The 19,580-nt window shown below is 39.1% G+C and overlaps 2 protein-coding genes across 4 annotated transcripts in view; one reads left to right on the forward strand and one right to left on the reverse strand.

The window, feature by feature from the left end:
* Positions 1–13,897, forward strand: part of mib1 (mind bomb 1) — a 144,829-nt gene extending 130,932 nt beyond the window's left edge. Inside the window, exons 9-13 of one of the 2 annotated variants that reach the window (XM_011313313.1) lie at positions 10,777–10,996; positions 11,591–12,076; positions 12,444–12,645; positions 12,791–12,945; positions 13,266–13,897. In XM_011313313.1, coding sequence (XP_011311615.1) covers positions 10,777–10,996; positions 11,591–12,076; positions 12,444–12,645; positions 12,791–12,945; positions 13,266–13,406 — 1,204 coding nt within the window. In that variant the 3' untranslated portion in view covers positions 13,407–13,897. The remainder of the gene's footprint in view (positions 1–10,776; positions 10,997–11,590; positions 12,077–12,443; positions 12,646–12,790; positions 12,946–13,265) is intronic. The other variant, XM_011313314.1, reaches the window with a different exon arrangement.
* On the reverse strand, positions 13,645–19,567 carry Dlic (dynein light intermediate chain). Of its 2 annotated transcripts, none has more exons than XM_011313312.1 (8): positions 19,439–19,567; positions 19,181–19,254; positions 18,318–18,434; positions 17,335–17,962; positions 17,020–17,134; positions 16,734–16,850; positions 15,857–16,031; positions 13,645–15,336 (listed from the first exon to the last, which is right to left on the reverse strand). In XM_011313312.1, the coding sequence occupies exons 1-8, from the start codon at positions 19,525–19,527 to the stop codon at positions 15,221–15,223; spliced, it is 1,431 nt and encodes a 476-aa protein (XP_011311614.1). In that variant the 5' UTR covers positions 19,528–19,567; the 3' UTR covers positions 13,645–15,220. The 2 variants fall into 2 exon arrangements, with proteins under 2 accessions (XP_011311614.1, XP_011311613.1); XM_011313311.1 differs by having other exon boundaries at positions 16,710–16,850.
* Between the last annotated feature and the right edge of the window lie 13 nt (positions 19,568–19,580).

Below are 19,580 nucleotides of genomic sequence, written 5' to 3' on the forward strand. Positions count from 1 at the left end.
GGGCAGCGCCACCAAGCGGAATTGTCGAGTCGCCAAGTGCCGATGACGGAAATAACTCCCGTAACCGGAGAACTTTATTTCTGGAAAATATGGCGGTGCCGACTATTTTCGCAGCTCAAGCCAAAATTTCCTATTTCGCCACTGGATGATGCGTTCGGTTGAAATTCAAATATTTCTCACGATATGCGGCATACGGACTGCACATGTTGAGGCTGCAGCTGCCAGATGAATTTTTCCTGCATCTACCGAACACCAGAGTGATTTCCAAGTGATAGCCAGAAAAACTTGCCGCAAAATGAAAAAAAAATCGTTACTGTAGCCCCAATGGTTCCCAAGATATTCGTAAAATCGGTATTTAAACGATTTCGCCGATATCTCGAGAACCGCTAGGTCGAAATGAAAGATTTTTCTTTCGTTTTGCGGCGAATTTTCCGGACTATCTAATCCTGTGTGTCCGATGATGAAGAAAATTTTCAGTTTCGATGCGATGAATTTTCCAGAGATTTTTTTCTTCTTTTTCGGTGATAACGATGATAAGCCGGTGCGCAGCTCCATACTTCTTTACATTCCATATGTCATATCTCACTATGGGAAGTAAGGAAGCACGGAACAGTCGCCGGGCCCAGACTGCCCCCACAATTACGTAATTTCACTGATAAAAAAGAAGTAGTTGTCGACAAAAAAATAGCACAGCTCTCATTATTTCCGAGTGCGATTATCCCGCGGGATTTATCCTGGGTGTCTTCTTTAGATTCCTTTATCCCCCCCGATAGCAATTCCTGATGTTTCCTCTTGGGCACTTGGAGCACGGCTGATCAAATTGGATGCAACTCTCGAGTTATCCTTCGAGTGGCCTCCCAGCTCCAACTGAATGCCGAATGATGGTTCAGTGGCTAGGGGGCAACACGATGTGGAATTTTTCTAAAAATGGCACCGACCACGTCTCATTGGCCTTTTTGTCAAGCCAGTTCAACCCCCACTACCGATTTTTCGGTGGGATTTCAGAAGGGGGGAGGGCTCCAACATTAGAAAATGTGTAAGCTTACACTTGACTCGGTATGAGCCATCTTGCCCTCACTACCTCCTCTCCTCGCCAAATTAGTCTTTACCCGAAAATAGGCAGCCCATGGCACGCGGAGAGCACCACATGGCGATTATTTCTGGTTCTTCAGGGAGAGGGAGTTGTCTGGGGGGAGAGGGAAAATAGGAATTTAATTCTTCCATTTTTTCAATTTCTATTCCAACGGATTTCAAGAATTTGTCATACCTCTCTCAAAACGATTCTCTCAAATTCTTCAATTTCTCCATTTGATTGCGAATTTATTCCTCGATTTTATTTCACCATTTTATTTTTCGCGATCTGAATATTTCGCTGACTATCTTAGACCGCGAGATACGCGGGTAGAATATCGGTATTAAAAGCGAAAATGATTTGTTTTGAGATTGGCTTTGTAAATTTAGAAATTGAATTTTTGATTCTGTCTTGCGAAGATGAAAGATGGTACTTACCACGGAGTAGTTGATGGTTATCTGTAGCACGTACCATGCGATAGTCACTGAAACTTAGCTGTTTCATTACCCCTTCGACGAATTTGAAAATACTAAAATAAACTTGGGTAACCAACGTCGGGCCACGCGCGATGCATCCCCGTGGGTTACGACGCGACTCTGGGGCCGTTTCATTCGTCAACTGACAAGCTGCAGCATTTATTTTTAGTCTGTTGGTATGTTAGCGTTGTTTTTTGTTACGGGAGGTGGCGGTGGGGAATTTGCAGAAGTGTTTTGAAAATCATTCGTACATTTTCATCTGTTGATCAATCCATACGAAATACGTCGCGATCACGTGCACTTGGCGCGATAATATTTTACCTCAGCCTACCCCCAGGGCCGAGGCCCAATCTAAAATACCAAAACCAGAGATCAAATATTGGGAATAGGTACTGAAAATATGAGCGTTGAAAATTCCATAGCGAATGGTCCAATGAACAATTAAAGAGTGAACAATCATAACGCGGAACAAGTGTCGGTGCAGGTTAGAAAATATTTTTCACCTTCTGGTCACGTCTTCCAATGATGCATCCCTGGGAAAATAAAGGATGCCATGGGAATCTCACAATCCAATGTCATATTCTCTATTCCCATATATTTGTTCTCTGTAGCTCGCATGAAAGATTATCCAACACTCGATCTAATGCATCTAGGACCATTCGAATTTACCGCGTCGGCCACCAGCGCCACCACTCCGCTCCGTCCACTTCGTGACGAATTTTCGTTGCACCATCTCCTTTTTTCAAGGGGCCTCTCCCATTAACTTAATCAATTCTCAAATTTAATTCCATATGATTGATTTAAAATATCCAATCTCGGGTTGGTCGACGGTTGACACACAGATGTTTGCACAGGACTACGTGATTTGCATCGGCGGGTAGCTCGTGCAGTTCTCGGGTTCTTCGTTGCCTTCGTTCGTTTGACACAAAGTTATTTCTACCCAAATGAACTACGAGTGTAACTTGATATAACCCCAGCAGCGAGTGATGAAACAGAGGCTGTATGGTTAATGAGAGGAAATTTTCCCCCGAGTTTCTAGTCAAAATATTAGGACTCATTTGTACAGCCTTTGTTAATTAAGAAGCTGAAGGCAATTTAACGGGGAAAAAATCATGATAAATTCACTCCCCCAATTGCTAAACAAAATTATTCGAAATAATCATCAGAGGGAACTGAAATAGTATTTTTCATAAATAGAAGAAACAAAAGCTGGAAGAACGGAAAACAAATCCATCAAAACCTGAAATGCCATTGACTCTGTTCCATCACTTTAATAATCCCCTTTCAGAATCCCCCGACTCCCACACAAATACTATTAGTTTCTCCCGTTATTGCAAAACAAAAAGAAATTCCACTAGATTTGTCATGGGACAGGAAGGAATGATAAAAGGAGTGACTCGAACGAGAAAAACAAGTCAAGTAAAAAGGGAAAACTCGGTTGAATCTCAATCTCAGGGCTCTCTGAAGTTTTCCAAAAGTATGTCCTTTCGGTATCCACCCCATCTCTTTTTTTTTTCTCCTCTCTGCTCTGTTGCCAGGACGGCTTTCATCTCCCTCCCCGGACTAATAGTATTTTCGTTTTTTCCTCCTCTTCTTCCTTATGTAATATCATCAACTTTTTTTGCGAAGGGATTTTCTAGGAATTTACTTCCAAGTATTATTCCTCATCTTGTTACGGTACGAGAAAAATTTTAGGGGGTGAAAAATAATAATTGTCTAATGATAGTTAAAATCTCTTATGAGACAGAAGTGTGAGTTTGCTCGAAGAGTTGACGGATTTAATTGAATTGAAATAAGTTTTTTTTTTCTTTCGACACGAGATATTCTGCACGGATCGTTAATGCAACGGGGAAAGAAAGCAGTCGAGATTGGCTGAGAATTTTCTATCAGTGCTGGGGATGTCCTCAGTGCTTCTTTAAATTTTTGATGAAAAGAATGTTGGTGTTGTGTTGGTGGTTGCGGGTCCCTCGGTACCTCTTTCGGTACAACTTGTCTCTCTGTACACTCGGCATCACGTCGTTGAGGTTACTCAGAGTCTTTGCCACTAGATATATACGTAGGGGGCTATTTTCAACGGGACTGAACTCTGTAACCCGATATGCCGAGGGATAGAAAGAAGCTTCAAGTTTTAACGCCGCTCCAACGTGCACTGCATCACCAACATTTTTTTCTTCCTCGTTTTCCTTTTTCTCCACTCATTTTTACGTTGAGATAATCGTGGCGTAATCATTCGGATCGATTACCTCAGTTTTATGGCGATTACAAGCGGATTGTGCAACGAAAGTGCGTCACGGAGTGGGCGGGGCGTATAGCTGGGCAGCGGCGCGGGCATCAAAATATTTTCACCAAACCCCTTGTTTTTTTACGTTGAGTCAATCCTGGCGTGATCATTTGAATCGATTACTTCCGGTTTACTGCGATTATGAGCGGATCGTGCAACGAAAATGCATCACGGAGTGGGCGGGGCCTCTAAGTGGCGCTCAGCGCGTTCGTGGGGGACGGGGAAAAAATTAGTAACGGAATTCTTACGAAAATTTGTCTATCAAAAATCATATAATGATTATCTTATATTTCTTTTTCTCAAGATATTTTCCATCGGGAAATGGAGGCCTATTCTCGACAGTTAGGAATGTAATCCGTGAAATTATTTAGACACTTCCCCATACGAATGTGATTCGTAGACGGATCGGCAACATTCGTTAACGGATTTGTCATTTTTTTAGTCTTGCGATTCTCATCTACCAATCTTTAGTGTGGGAAAATGAAATTATCGAAGGAAAGATTTTCCCTCACGAATTTAAAATTAAAAGTGATCAGCGAATCATTCATTCCTTCGCAAATTACGTTCCCTTCACGAAAGACATTTCTCATGCGTCGAGAATGGGCCCCTTGGCGGGGGGTAAAATACGAAAATTCGAGTCGAGTTTTCCCCCACGTCGTGGCGGCCTGTTCCTTGAGATTTCCTGGGGAAATCCATTAAAGTCTCCTTCCTGACCCTCACCATATGTCCTAGGACCCCCTTCGAGGACATTTGGGCCTCACATTTCCCAGACAGGATTCCCCTACCTCTCGGTAAATTTCCCCAACGTCTGAATTCCCCGTCCATAACTCTCTCAAAAGAATTCAGAATTAATACCCATCCCCCCACTTTTTTATTCACCACGCTGGTCTTTTCACGTAAATGAGAGACGCGCATCGAGGACCCGGGTAAAAAGAAGACGATATAAACCAGAAGGAGTAAGAAAAGCCCGCGGTTGGGTATTGAACGCATAAATTATACGAGTGGGAGACGAGGAAGAGCGGGTACTATCAGACTATTTTCCTTTTGCCATTTCTTCTGCAATTTTTTTTATCATCCACCAACTTTTTATTGAATGAAGAAAACCCACCCATTACCATCAACCGTGTCATGTGTCCACAATAAAATATGCAATGCAATATGATCATTTGTGGGTTCAAAAAGGCGTACCTCCTTTCACTCTATTCGAATAATTATTCTCTATTTTTTCATCTTTAATAACCGTCGATCTATCTCGAGAACTATTGACTTTCCATAAAAATTCCATGAAACTTTTTTGTAATTTATTAAATTCCCCACAGAAATGATTTTTTCATATATCCTCCGAAAATCAAAAGTTTCCGAGATCTGCCGGTATTTCAGAAACGGTAAAATTCTGTCGCGACGAGGTGAATTATAAATCGACTTAGCATCCGTGTTTTTCCAAAATATCTCCAAAACCGTAAAAAATATTGAAATTTCGGTTAAATTCTTTTTTGTAGCTCTCTCCCTCCTCCACAAAAAACGGTCTAACAAAAATTTCCCCATCTCTCTCAGATCCGAGATAGTCGTATGTCCAAGTCATCAGGTTTCTCCCTCCACCCATTTACCCCCGGTGAATTAGTTTTGTACTTGTAATTTAGTTTTCCATCGATGTTACGAGGAATTTTCAATTTTCACCCTCTCCCACCCCCACCCAGTGATCGATGCAGAAGGGAAGAAATCGTATAGTATACCTTGGAATTTATTCTCGACGGTTCGGGGTCCGATCATGCACGAAATTTCCTATTTCACCGGGGGATCGCGGAGGGGGTGTGCGGGGGTGGTGATCTTCCTAACAGCACCGGGAAGATCACCCCTCCTCTTTCTCCACCCCTCAGCTTTTTACTGAAGGTTGGAAGGGGGCAACCTAGTTCTTGACTGTGCATCTCGTCTGGGAAACGTCTCGGAGAATAATCCCAAAGTTTTCTCGTGGCACAGGGGGTGGTGGGTGGATGGTGGGTTTATTGATTGTTTTGGATGGGGCCAATTCCTCGGTAAAGGGTGCCGCGTCCTCCGGGGAATTGCACGCTGACCACAAAACCCATGGTACCGTGAATTGTTTCGAATTGGGGTAGGGGGTGAATTTCAGGGACGGGGGGTGGTGTCGGATTTTTGGAGGTTTTTCGGTTTTTTAATATTCCGGGAATCACGGGTCGGCGAAGTGTGAAAAAAAAATGGCTGTGACTAATTGATTAATTACCACAAATTGTTAATTAAAAAAAATAGGAATTGAATCTCATTAAACATTTAGATTCATTAATTTTCATCCGAAAAGGGGAGGTAATTAAAAGGGGTACAAAGTATTTTTATCTCAAATTTTGAGATATACGATGAAAACGATGAAGAAAGAGTCGTAAAATCATTCATTTAATTTTTTTATGCTCAATTTCTGCTGAATATTTCGAAATCCCGACGAGATAAAGAAAGTTTCATTCGACCTTTTTTATAGCTCGTAAAATTTTCTACAATAAAGTTCCTACAAAAAAATCGTTATCTCCATTAGATTCAACTATATCGAACGATAACTGGGAAGTAAAAACCACGAAGTTGACGAATTTTCTCTTCAAACAATTCACTCCTCAATTTTCACTTTGTATCTCAAAATCTGTGCGAGATATCAAAAATATCTATAAAACCTTTTCTGTAGCTTATAAAATTCTTCAAAAAAAATCTCCCACAAAGAATTCACAATCTCTGACAGATATCAAAATATGAATCAATTACTTGCGTAATGAAAAGTGTCCACAACAATTTCACATCACGATATCACCCCTGAGTTTTTACTGAATATCTCGGAATCTACGGTAGATATAAAAAAATATCATAAGAACTTTTTTGTAGCTCATAAAATTTCCAACAAAAACGTCATTATAAAATTTTTTATACCTCCGTTAAATCCCGAGATTTCCACGAGAAACGCCACCAATTTAAATTGATCTATTCTGATTGAATTTTTTTCTATATTCCATCACTGAAATAATAAAAAATGGCAATTGACGGTCTCGTGACAGTATAAACCCCGGGGCGCAATGTTCACCAATACCTCCTGGTCGTGGGAGTGCCGATGAGTGAGAAATCGCGCGTTTAACCGGAAATTGCGTCACAGACCGCTCTCGTCATGAATTTATCCAAACGCAATATATTCGAAATTGAGAATCATAACTGTGGCATGTGCCAAAGCCATTCCACCTCAAACTCACTGTCAAGTTGATTCTCACGCGTCAATAATTACTCACTCATTAAACTTATGAATTTTCCACGTTAAATCAAAATAACCAAAAAAATCCAATTCTCTCCTGAATAAAATATTTCAACTTGGTGAATCGCGAACAATCTTTCTCATTTTCTACATTTTTTTCTTACCGTTACTATTTGCCTCGGTAAAGCAAGACATATTGCTGGGAAAATGGGAAACCGCGTTGGTGGATACACAAGGAACAATCGGCCAGATGGGAAATGGGCAGTCTTCCAAACTAGAGAGGAAAACATCGAAATGGTACTGTTTAAAATACACCGATATGCCATTGCGTAATTTCGTAATATGTTATTTATCAGTCTCACAAAATTCATTGATTTAATTTCGCGGGGGAAAATTATCGCGGAAAATCTTTGTTTTCACGTGACATATCAGAAATTACGCGGCATTTATTTTTCGTATTACTTTCCGCGTTACCTTTCGTTTTACTTTTCGTTTTCGCAAATTTTTATTTCCGCCATTACGTGATCAGCTGTTACTCACACATCCCCCGCGTCATCGCCAATGAAAAACCGCGGACACGTGGGATTACAGCTTTTAAAAGCAACGAGACGTTTTTAACGGAGTAGACGACGAATGGTCACTGAGTCACCAAAAACTCCCGACATATATTCAGGACAGCACTCCCATTCGCACATGACTCTTGTACATAGTCTTCATGTTACGCACCAATGCCTCCAGTTGTTTCGCTATTTTTCAACGTCACGGTGTTCAAAAAAAAAGGCTCGCCTAAAAAAAAGTATTAATATCCATCCGCCATTTCTTATCCCGGACAATTTAATCCGTCTCGGCTCTTCAGGATTTTACCCGGAATTTTCCACCAGAAAATTTCCGCATTGTTGAAGAATTTTCATTCTTAAATTCATTTCATCATGAAAAATTCTCAGCTATTGTTTTTTTCACAAATTCCAAAAAAGAAAAATTGGAAAAAAACCAAAAAACGCGTCTCCCATAAAAACAGTATTTCCCTATATTTTCAATGAAAATAATTTCTCGCGGAGAATTCGAAAAACGAATGGAATAAATAAAAACGAAGAGTTGCCGTGGACAACAAAAAATCGCGTAAACTCTCACCGAATCTCTCAATTCATCAGATAAAATACTTTCCACTCCCGGTGCTCGCAACACATCCCCAGATAATTAAATTCTTCAATTTATGGTAGTCGTTACACCGCCAATTATTTCATCCGTACCCCATGCCACATGGCGAATTGAAGCCGCTGTTTCATCGTGGAGAACGACTAGACGTTGGAGAAAAGATTTTAATGGAGAATAATATCAGCGGTACGTAATGACGTGTAATAACGACCGCTGGTACACCAGAGTGGTAAAATTAAGGGATGGGTTGGACGATAGATACCAGAGGCGTGAATTCTGTCATAATTGGTGGTTTAATCAATTTATAGTTATTAATGCAATAACGCCAACATTCGAGTGCATTTGCATATTCATGGGGCAAAAGGCGACATCCCACCCACAGCCCATACCACCCACCACCCACCGCCCACCCCACCGCCCAGGGTAGCCAAGTTTTCCTGGGTTTCCGTTGCCAACGCAAACTAACTAGTCTATGTATTACATGTACCTCTCTCTCTCTTTTTTTTTCAACGCATTTTCCATCTGCATTATCTCCTCTCTTACCCAATTTTTCTGGAGTAGGAGACATTGTGTTGGTTCTGGGTAAACAACTGCGTTCATCATCCCTTAGAATCCAAGTTTATTGAAGAGTTATACCCCAAAGATACTATTAAGACATTCCTCTAGTGATCTCGATGGAATAACAAAGGAAAATGCAAATTTTTTTTGCAACTGTTGGAGAATGAAAAATTCATTGGAATTTTTAATTGAGTTTGAATTAAATTTCAATTAAAAATGGTCAGTTAATTTTTCATTTGTCGTGGAAATATTAATATATGAATAAGTAATGGAATATAAATATAAATATAAATATTGGACTAACTCTTTATGTTTTTGGTAAATCGGTGAATTAATGGAGGAATCGATTTTTCCCGGGTGATATTAATTCAGAATGACTCATAGAAAAAATGATAAAAATTTTTAAAAATAAAATAGAAGAATAGGGGTGTAATAAATAATAATAGGAGGGTTCTTCTTACTGGAATCATGATATATTCTGAAAAAACTTGAACACGAAGTCGCACTACCCCCATTTTGCTTGATCATCCCCCGAAGATTATTTTCCCATAATCCTGGGAGCCCCCATAACTCGCTGGGAATAACTTCCTCGAAATATCCCGTCTTCAATTTTTTTTTACGTTCAACTCATTTGCAAAAGGAAAAATCTCAAGGTGTAAAATTCAAATTTTCACGTAATAAAAAAATAGATCCCGGAAATAATGAAACTGTCCTCCCATAATCCCGGCAATTTCCTGGGTTTCATGTACCCATGTACATTCGCATACCGTAAAAACTTTCTCTCAAATTTTTTACTCATCCCCTCACCCATATCCGTACTATCGCATTATTGGCGTCGAGGGAGTCGCGAATACGAAAGAATGTGGGAAAAAAAGAAAAACGCTAGTATTTTTGAAAAAAAGTAATAGAACCTCATTGGGAGGTCTTGAAATTTTCTAACTAAAATATCTTTTGACATTTTCTCGTATATCGGCCCCTCGTCGCAATAATTCCGACGAGGAACCCAAGCGTATTTCCTTGAAGTCTGTTCCATCCATTTTCGAATTTCGTGTTATCAAATGCCATTTCTCGACAAGGTGGACATTTTCGAAAAAAAGTGATAAGACCTTACTTAGAGACCTTGAGATTCTCTAAATAAATAGTCTTTTGCCATTTTCTTGTGAGTGAGCCCCTCTTCGAGATAATTGGAGCAGAAACGGTGTATTTGGCTGAAGTATGTTTTACCAGTTTGTCAATTTCATTTCATCAATTGCCACTGGTCGACACATTGGATTGACACGGTCAATATCCGTACGAGTGTCGACCAAGCCCAGGAACACATTAGGAACAGACCCCACGGACGGGATGTGGACCTCCTCTTAGGTATTCTGTAACGAAACGAGAGAGGAAATGGGAGTGCTGCAGCTGTCGGAGGCCTCCCGGCGACCTATGACGATCTCAAAACCGTTCACGGAGTTGTCCCAGCCATTGCACATGTTGACACGTTACTGTGGCACATGTTATGTCCCTTCAAACCACGCTCCAGGCGGTTTCCCTTACCCTCGAACACCCCTTCATCCCCTCACCCCCTGCAGCTCGTTTATTTTTACTTCCCAGAAGAAAATAGACGTTTTACATATTTCCGACTTTGCCAAGTGCATCGTCCTCACTCATTCTCAGCTGTCAATCCTTAATTAATTCTCCTACATTCCTAGAATATTATCCACCACTTCCCGTAAAAAGTTTCACTTAATCTAATTTAATTTTCATTCACACTCTGCAAAAACTCTTTGAATAAAATGAATATCATTGGTATAATTAATAAATCATGATAGTTAATTAGATTCGGGAATTTCTTAGAGTCATTGACATTTATGCGATAAATGGCAAGAGTTGCACCGCGAAAGTCCGCGAGAGTAGCGGAATGAAAAAAAATCAATCCGCATCACTCCGGAACCCCAGAAATTGATCAACTGGAATTTAATTAATCCAATGCTCCACCTTCTGATTGTTCCAGTGCAATGAGAATTTTACTCACCAAACTTCCACGTCCCTGGATCGTAGACGAGAAGAAGGACGATGGTTACACGGCTCTTCATCTAGCCGCTCTCAACAATCACGTTGAAGTTGCCGAGTTACTGGCGAGAGTTGGCAAAGCCGACCTGGATCTCCAGAATGTCAATTTGCAGACTGCACTTCATCTTGCTGTTGAACGTCAGCACACACAGATTGTTCGAGTGAGTGAATTTTTATATTTCCCATCTCATAACGCAATTTCCATCATTTTTCCTTCTCAAAACATTTGCAGTTGTGGAAATAGAGGAATAATTCACTTTTCCATCAACCTAAAGTATTCTTATCTCTTTAAAAAAAAACTAAGTCGTTACCGCGGTGAGGAAAAAATTGAGTTTCAATTACAGATTTTTTCCAAGTCTCGTTTTGGAACAATATCTCGAAATCTAACAGAGATACAAAATTTTTTCTGAGAATCTATTTTGTAGAGTGAAAATAGATCTACCAAAAAGGTCTCCTCAATAGTATCGGTATCTCTCTTAGATTCCGTGCTATTCCTCAGGAATTGCAGTAGTCAAGAGTTTAAGAGTGCGAAATCGACTAATTGGGTTTTTTGCGAATATCTCAGGAACTAATAGGGATATCAAAATTTTCCTTAAGAGTTTTCCTGCAAAACGGAAGTAGCTCAACAAAAAAGGTCTTCACAAGAATGACACTATCTCTCATAGATTCCGAGATACGCCTGAAAAACTTGGCTACTAGCCACATCGACGCTGAATTCAATTTTTAATTAAAACCTAAACTTTATTAATCACCAGTTACTGGTACGTGAGGGTGCAAACGTTAATGTCGCTGATAAGGACGGTGACACCCCGTTACACGAGGCGCTGCGTCATCATACACTGTCGCAGCTGAGACAGTTGCAGGACGTACAAGACGTGGGACGACTGTTAATGGGTCTCGGTGCTCAGGGTCAGGATAAGAAAAGCAGTTCATTTATTGCATGTTTCTTGGCAGCTCACGGTGCTGACTTAGAGCTTAAGAACAAGAAGGGACAGACACCCCTCGATCTGTGTCCAGATCCCAATCTCTGCAAAACGTTGACCAATTGCCACAAGAATAAAGAGTCCCACGATATCGAGCCAGCTACACCGTCGGCAGCTATTGACGAGTGTCTCGTCTGCTCCGATGGAAAAAGAGATATGTTATTCAGTCCGTGTGGACACGTATCGTGCTGCAATGCCTGTGCACCGAGAGTCAAGAAGTGCCTCATTTGCAGAGAAAATGTCGCCTCCAGAATTAAGGTAGTGATTTTTTTTTTGTAATTATTGTAAAAATCCTGCCCAAAGCCTCATCATTCATGACTCAAACAAAAAGTGCAGAAGCCAGGATTTGAATTTGCAATCTTCAGATTACTAGATTACAATTTCACCCATTCAATCCCTTTGGGGCAAGCCTTCACCTGAATTAATACCGATACATTTAGTCATACATAATTTACTGGTCAAAATTCACGTGTACATTATAATCCCAATGATTTGTTAAATCAAAATTTAATCCTCTCCAGAATTTCCGGAAATTTCGGAAAATTCGAAATGCTCAAATTAGTCCAATTCGCACGCATAATAACGCGGATCTAAATGACAATCCATAAATTATTTTGATTGACAGATCGAGGAGTGCGTGGTGTGTTCCGACCGTAAAGCTGGAGTTCTATTCCGTCCATGTGGTCATATGTGTGCCTGCGAGAGTTGCGCAACATTGATGAAGAAGTGTGTACAGTGTCGTGTACAGATACAGCACATGGTACCACTGTCCGTCTGTTGCGGTGGAGGAGGTGATGTTACTTACATTAAGGGGCAAAATGCCTCAGGTATTAATGCGTAATTCCCAACCCCTAATCCTAGCATGTGGATTTTGGTTTATTCAAAAATTTAACCCCCCCACACACCACTAGGAAAATTTAAGTTATTCAGCGTGAGAGGGTGCGTGAATAATTTATCGTTTCTGGATTGCAGGCACTATTTCGGAAGTTAAAGCTGATGTTGAGGAGGATGTAGCACCACTGAATAATAGTGGTGGTGAGGCTGTATTAATGAATAATGGGAGTAGAGATACTTCGCACAGTGATATTCAAAAATTGCAACAGCAGCTGCAAGATATAAAAGAACAGGTAAATTAGGGGGGATGGGTCAAAATTCAGGTTTAAAAGGAAAACTAGAATCTGAGTTGAGAATTAAGCGGGGGGTAAAGGCGCGAGTAAATATAGATTAGAGAGAATATAAGTTATAGGTCAATTGTGGGTTAAAGGTGTGGGTTAAAGGTGTGGGTTAAAGGTGTGGGTTAAAGGTGTGGGTCAAAAATTGTGGGTTAAAATCTAGGCTTGAATCGAGGTAGGGGATTTAAAGGAAAGATATGAACGAATAGATAGAAAATATTTATTTCTAGTCGTAAAAGAGCTACAAATAAGAAAAAAATTTCGTCAATTTCCAGACAATGTGTCCAGTATGTCTGGACCGCCTGAAGAACATGATCTTCTTATGTGGCCATGGCACCTGCCAAATGTGCGGTGATCGCATGTCCGAGTGCCCCATATGCCGCAAAGCAGTCGACAAACGAATTCTCCTATATTAAATCCCAAAAAAAAGACTGTAAACGTAACAGTTACGCGACTCATCGAGTCGTTACGCACAGTTTAATTACCCTAGAGTTAATCACCGATCAAATTAGATCCTGATAACTGTTGATTTTTCCAAATTTTCAAAACAATTATTTTCCAAAAAAAAAAATACTCCCCAAAATTAAATCTTCCTCGATTAAAGTTAATCAAGAGTTGGCGACGTCTGACTCCAAAAAATCTCTTCCATCATTGTTTTTTTTTTTTTTTAATTTGTTACTTTATTAATTATACCTGCATTCCAGCAGTATTAATCGCGATTGATAAATATATACCGTGCATTGCAGATGATTTATACAGCTGTTATGAAACTGCGGATTACAAGGTATCTAAGTAGACTTTACATACCCGAAAAATAGAAAAATATTGCAATCTAGATTAATAATTAGCCGCGTAATCAGCATAATATTCCAACTAATTAAGACTCAATAAAACAACATTACTCAAATGTTGTATGAAAAATTATTTATTTGATCATGAGTTCGACTTATTTTTCATTAATACATGCAGACAATCGAACTGAATGACAAATCGATGAATAATTTTATATAAAAGAAAAATACATCCGATTATCTCTCAGCTTACCTTCTCCACACTATAAAGCAGATTTCTAAAGCTATTTAATTCCTTTTAAACTCATGTAATTGTTCACATCTCGTATAAAACTTCTCACACACTCCCAATAAACTTTCGTGTAATTCTAGATTAGACCGACAGTGAAGATAATGAGAAAAACAAAAGTATTCCAAATAATCTGAAATAAGATTGCTAAATAATTTACTATTGGTACGACGCAAAGACATGTGCGTAAGCATAATTCAATTTTCATTATTTATATTAAATGTTTAACTACATTAATTTAATAATCTATTAATTCAGGAGCGAAGAGGTAAAACGCTTCAAGTTGATTTGATGCACCTGAGTTTTTCCAATACTCGAGGGGAAATAGATGTGCAAAAATCGAGTTGAAATGTTTTTATCATGTATTTTGTATTCAAACACAACGATTAAGGCTTTTAGCTGTGGCGTGTTGTTAATTTTTATTCATTCATTCGATTTATTAATGATTCAATTAATGAACTCTCTGCGGCCCATCTCATTAGTTAGAGGAATTATAAGAAGAATACGAAATGCTTCTGCTATTGCACGTTTCATTCCTTTTTCACTGTTTTTTTTCTCTCGTTACATCAAATTTACAAGTTTGTTGAGCTATTTTCGAGTATTAAGATGACTTAAACTAAGTGATTAATCAATTAAATTGATTAATTGAGGATGAAAGTGGGGATATTCGAGGATTTGACCGTTGCGATTGATTTAAATGAACACAAATATGAACTCTGTTTATTAAAATAATTAATTAATAAGATGTTAACTGGCAAATCAATAAATTATGCAAGTGGAAAGATCTCTAAGTACTACATATTGTGGCATTGTTGATAGTAATTGTCAGCTGTCAAATCCTCTGGATATCACTTTTTTAGAAAATAAGGGAAAAAAATTGTAAAAATTTTTGTTCAATCTTCAATAACTCGGGATTGGCCGAGTGAAAATTGAAATGTCTAGTGTCATTTTGAAGGGTTTTTATCGCTCTTCGAGGTGACACCGGATTTTTAAAAATCGCATTGTTGATTCGAGGAATATTGAAGACTTAGAGGCGTGACTTTACGGTACCTTCTCCTAGGGCATTCATTCTAACTTCTGGTGTCCGAGGGCATCTGAATGCAGATGGGCCGCAAATGAATATTCCATGATATATTTATTTTCCCTCCTCTCAACACTCTGACGATGAGTTGAGGTCCGGTGGGGGTATTTTTTTACTCCGAGTTATGCGATCCAATTCTGCAGCTGCATCATTTCTCATCGCGGCTTTATCCACGGGTCCGCCGTCTGAGAATATTTAAATTCATTCAATTCAATTTTAAGAAATAGTTGCCTTTTAAATATCGAACGTGAAAATTTTATTTTCCACAATAATTCGTGTAAAATCAAATTTCCGTGACTAATGAATTTCTAATTGCCGATAATAATGGATTAATATTCATTCTCAAACGTGATTTGTTTCATTTGAATACTCTGCCTTTGACTATTTAACCAAATCAATTTAATATCGAACATTATCGGAATTTATTTCCCAGTCATTAATTCCACAAATTGATCACTGAAATAATTAATTGAAAATTAAATTCTGGTGGAATTTAGAGCGGTTAATCAATTTCCAATTGAACACAATAATAATTTGATATTCGAGCCATGAATAATAATAATTACATCAATATTGTTTTTGATGGAAAAAAAATGTAGAAATAGTAGTCGGGGGAATATGTAAGTGGTATTTATTCATCCTGAATTAATTGATTGACTGATTGATTGATCATCTGTATTTTTTAGATTTGTCCTGAATATTTACCAATTTTTACAGGACTTGTGCCAACACTGCCTGGTGTTCCTGGTGTGCCAGGACCCCCAGGAGATGCTCCACTCTTTTTATACAAAAGTGAATTAAAGAAATTGGCTAGAACACCCTCGCCTGCTGGTGTCGCCCCAGTCCCCTTAGGATCCAATTTCTTGTTGGGGGAGGGCACCTGAATAAAAATCATTAAGTCACTGTCGTCTACATTGAAAGTAACGAGAGTTAAATCACAATTATTAACAGATCATACCACATTTAGATTAGAACATGCTAGCAATGTTTTATTGTATTCATGAATTAACCAACACAAATGCCATCGTGAGTGCCATTAGATTGACAGCCTCATTGTCCCAGAGCTGAGAAAAAACAATTATCTGATAAAGCAATTAACAAATAATTATTTCCCCGAAGAAATCACAACTGAAAAACATAAACAAAAAAAAAATCCTCTTTTCGTGTAGATATCTCGTCAACTCGTGGTTTTAGAGGAAAAAGTGATAAAAAATTATACTTCGGGAATTCAATTTCCCAGAGAAAATCCTAATACAATTTTCCCCTAAAACCCCGGATTACGGAAAAATACACAGAAGTCTCAATGAACTTTTCACTGTGTGTTAATCAACTTCTCAACTCTTGAATTATTGATTAATTACGGCCCCAGAGTCTGGAATAATCAATGAGGCAATGCAATGAGGCAGTTAATGACAGAATTAATTATCCTAACGAATCAGATGATAAATGGGTGAATGAATTTAAAATTGAAAGTGGTGGAGACGAATAATGGTTTGCATTTTTTTGGCATTGATTTTTTGCAACATCGTACGCATGCTTTAATCCATGTGGGTACAACCTGCATGACTGGTCCAGAGCTTGCCTGGTTGCGTGTCGTAGGGGAACGCGTTGGATCCCTCATCCCTGAGAGTGTTGCCTGTTGTTTTGCGAGGAATGCCTGTTCGTCCTCAGCCTGAACCTCCACTTCCCTCGCAACACACTGCAGACAAATTAATTACCAAATGAATTATCAATCATGAAATCAATTAATCAAATTACTACGATGAAAAAAAATCCAATTCATTTGATAATTAATTCGTTCATTAAAATCATTTACTCATGTTACCTATAAAAATTGACAAAACAACTCATTTATATTTTATTTTCACCTTTCTGTTTGTTGGAGGTTGAGCGATGATGTCCCGATAGTAATCATCTGGCTTCATCGATTGGAGATTCTCATGGAGGATTCCAATCTTCTTCATATTATCCCAACCAGCAGGTCTGCATGAAAAAAAAAAAAGAAATCACTCCAATTAGAATATCTCCGAATCCATCGGAGATATCGAAATTTTTCCGAGGAACTTTTTTCCTAGATCGATAACCGCTCTACAAAAAAGTTCCCGAGAAAAATGTGAATATCTCGGTTAGATTCCGAGTTATCCCCGGAAAATGTGACATCGAAGTGTAAATCTCAAACTCACATAAGTACAGCGTCTTTCTCGACGACAAGAGCAGGTGTTCTAAATGGTAAAGAGTAAATCCTATGAGTAAGGTACTTATACAGCAAATCACAGTTCTTGTCCTCCTTGGCGGAGGTGTAAAACAATCCTGCTCCATACTGCAGGCAGAATCGCCTGATCCACTGCTGCATAAAATCAAAATGCTCGTCCTTGTAATCATGCTCTTTCTCGAGAGTGGACATGTAATCAGTTTTGGTGATGACAACGACAACGTCCAGTCCCAGATTAGTGGTGAGAACACCCTCTGGGAGAGGTAGATTGTCACTGTCATCGTCGAGATTGCGACTTGTACGCCGGAGGGGACTTCCTGGGTCAAGCTCGTCCCCAGGCTCCATGTAGTCCTGCCATTTTTTAACCAATCCCTGTCGACACTTTTGCCTCGTGTCGTTGTCCAGGGGGAGTCTGTCGATGTGATCCCCCAGGAGGGCTGCCCACGACTGCAACTGGTCCAGGAGGGCCCAGGGCGTCGTCATCGCTGCTACAAGCATTACCAGGGTGTGGGGAAAACGCTCGGGGCTCAGTGCGAATCGCAAAAGATTCGCGTGACCAGGATCACCATCCAACACCCACACTGATAATCTTGTTTGATCTGGAATTGAGGTAATCTCAGTAACCAAAGGGATGACGAGAAAATTTCGTAGAGATTTTTTGTGTGGAATTTAATTCTCTTTAAAAAATTCCTCTACCATTTGTCCGTCGATTCCAATGTTATGGAGATATGGACGGAATTCATAGAATTGGAATTTCTTTTGTTTTATTGGAGTAGTTTATTAAATCTAGATCCATCTCGATACCATTGGGTTGTATGAAAAAAATGTTATGAGAGAATTTTTCAGGGAATTAAATTCTCTACGAAAAATTTCTTATCGAATTTTACTCTAAAGTGGGTATTTCTCGAGCTAATTCGGGAAATAGAGGGAGAAAAAATGTTTGTTTGTGTTTACCATCTCTGTAGTCATCGCGAACGTCAATATAAGCAAACTCTAATCCCGATCCCTTCTTGGGATCCTCGACTCCCTGGAGTTTCGCAATAAGTGTTGTTTTACCACTTTCGTTATCTCCTGCAATATATAAACACAAATTTAGATCCCACGACCGACAAAACGAAGAAAGAAAGGTAAGGGAATGAAATTGTGACATTTGAATACGGTAATTTCCGAAGTTCTAATTTTTGTAACTAGATTCATGTTCACCGGTGGAACTAATTGTAATTAACTGGAGAAACTTCATTCGACTCCAGGAACTTCAAGAGCTCTGGACAAACTTCATAAGAATTTTTAGCCATTCATTTTAACAATTCAAAACTTGAACTTTTGCCAACTCTCGAACCGCTGCAGAAGTTTTGTCACAGTACTAGGTAAATTCACAGAAAAAGAAAAATGTTTTATATTAGCTAGAGCTACAGACACTTGTGTGTGGAAAAGTCGATGGAAATTCGTATAGATTTCGCTCAGAATTATGAACGCAAAAAAAAAATAAAAATCGGAATTAAGAATAAAAATATCGATCGCACAAAATTGATCGCGCGAATATCTCCTGGACAAACGATCCAATTTAATTCATTCAAAATTCATTTCAATTGTAGTTAAAGCCTCTAGATAATCAACTCAAGCCCTTAAAAATCGTCTCAGTCATTTCGCGAGAATCCCGCCGAATCCCCACCCGTCAGACTCGAGTCACAGGTAAAACATTCATATTCCACCGAAATCGTCCGGAAGAAATCCGATGACACATCTCCCCTCATAAAAATTCAATGCACATTCCCACAACACTCAACAATCACCTCCCACACTCTAACTGTAATTACCCAGAACTAGAACATTTTTGTTTGACGGTAATTTGTTGCTGCCACTGTTCTGCACTTCAGCCAAAATCGAGGACCTGCAATAAATCCAATAATTTTCATTAACAAAAATGATAAAAACAATCATCACCTCATGCAGTCATGCAGACGCATGCGAAAAAAGGGAATTAAGAAGCGACGAATTATTCACATCGGGGTAAGAGGCGGCTTAAAATATTCGAGTTATACATAATTTATTTAGAACTCTTCAGTGAAACGTACCACAGATTGTCTTTATTGTCGACCTCCTCTCTTTTTTTGAGCTGAAATCCATTGGTCTGCGACATAGTTTCAATCACTGTCGCTGCCATTATCCATCTGACAGCATGAACTACTCAGAATCGATCTTCAGGTATCGATTGCT

Source organism: Fopius arisanus, unplaced genomic scaffold (genome assembly GCF_000806365.1).
Source record: "Fopius arisanus strain USDA-PBARC FA_bdor unplaced genomic scaffold, ASM80636v1 scaffold00115, whole genome shotgun sequence".
In the NCBI taxonomy this organism is placed as follows: Eukaryota; Metazoa; Arthropoda; class Insecta; order Hymenoptera; family Braconidae; genus Fopius; species Fopius arisanus.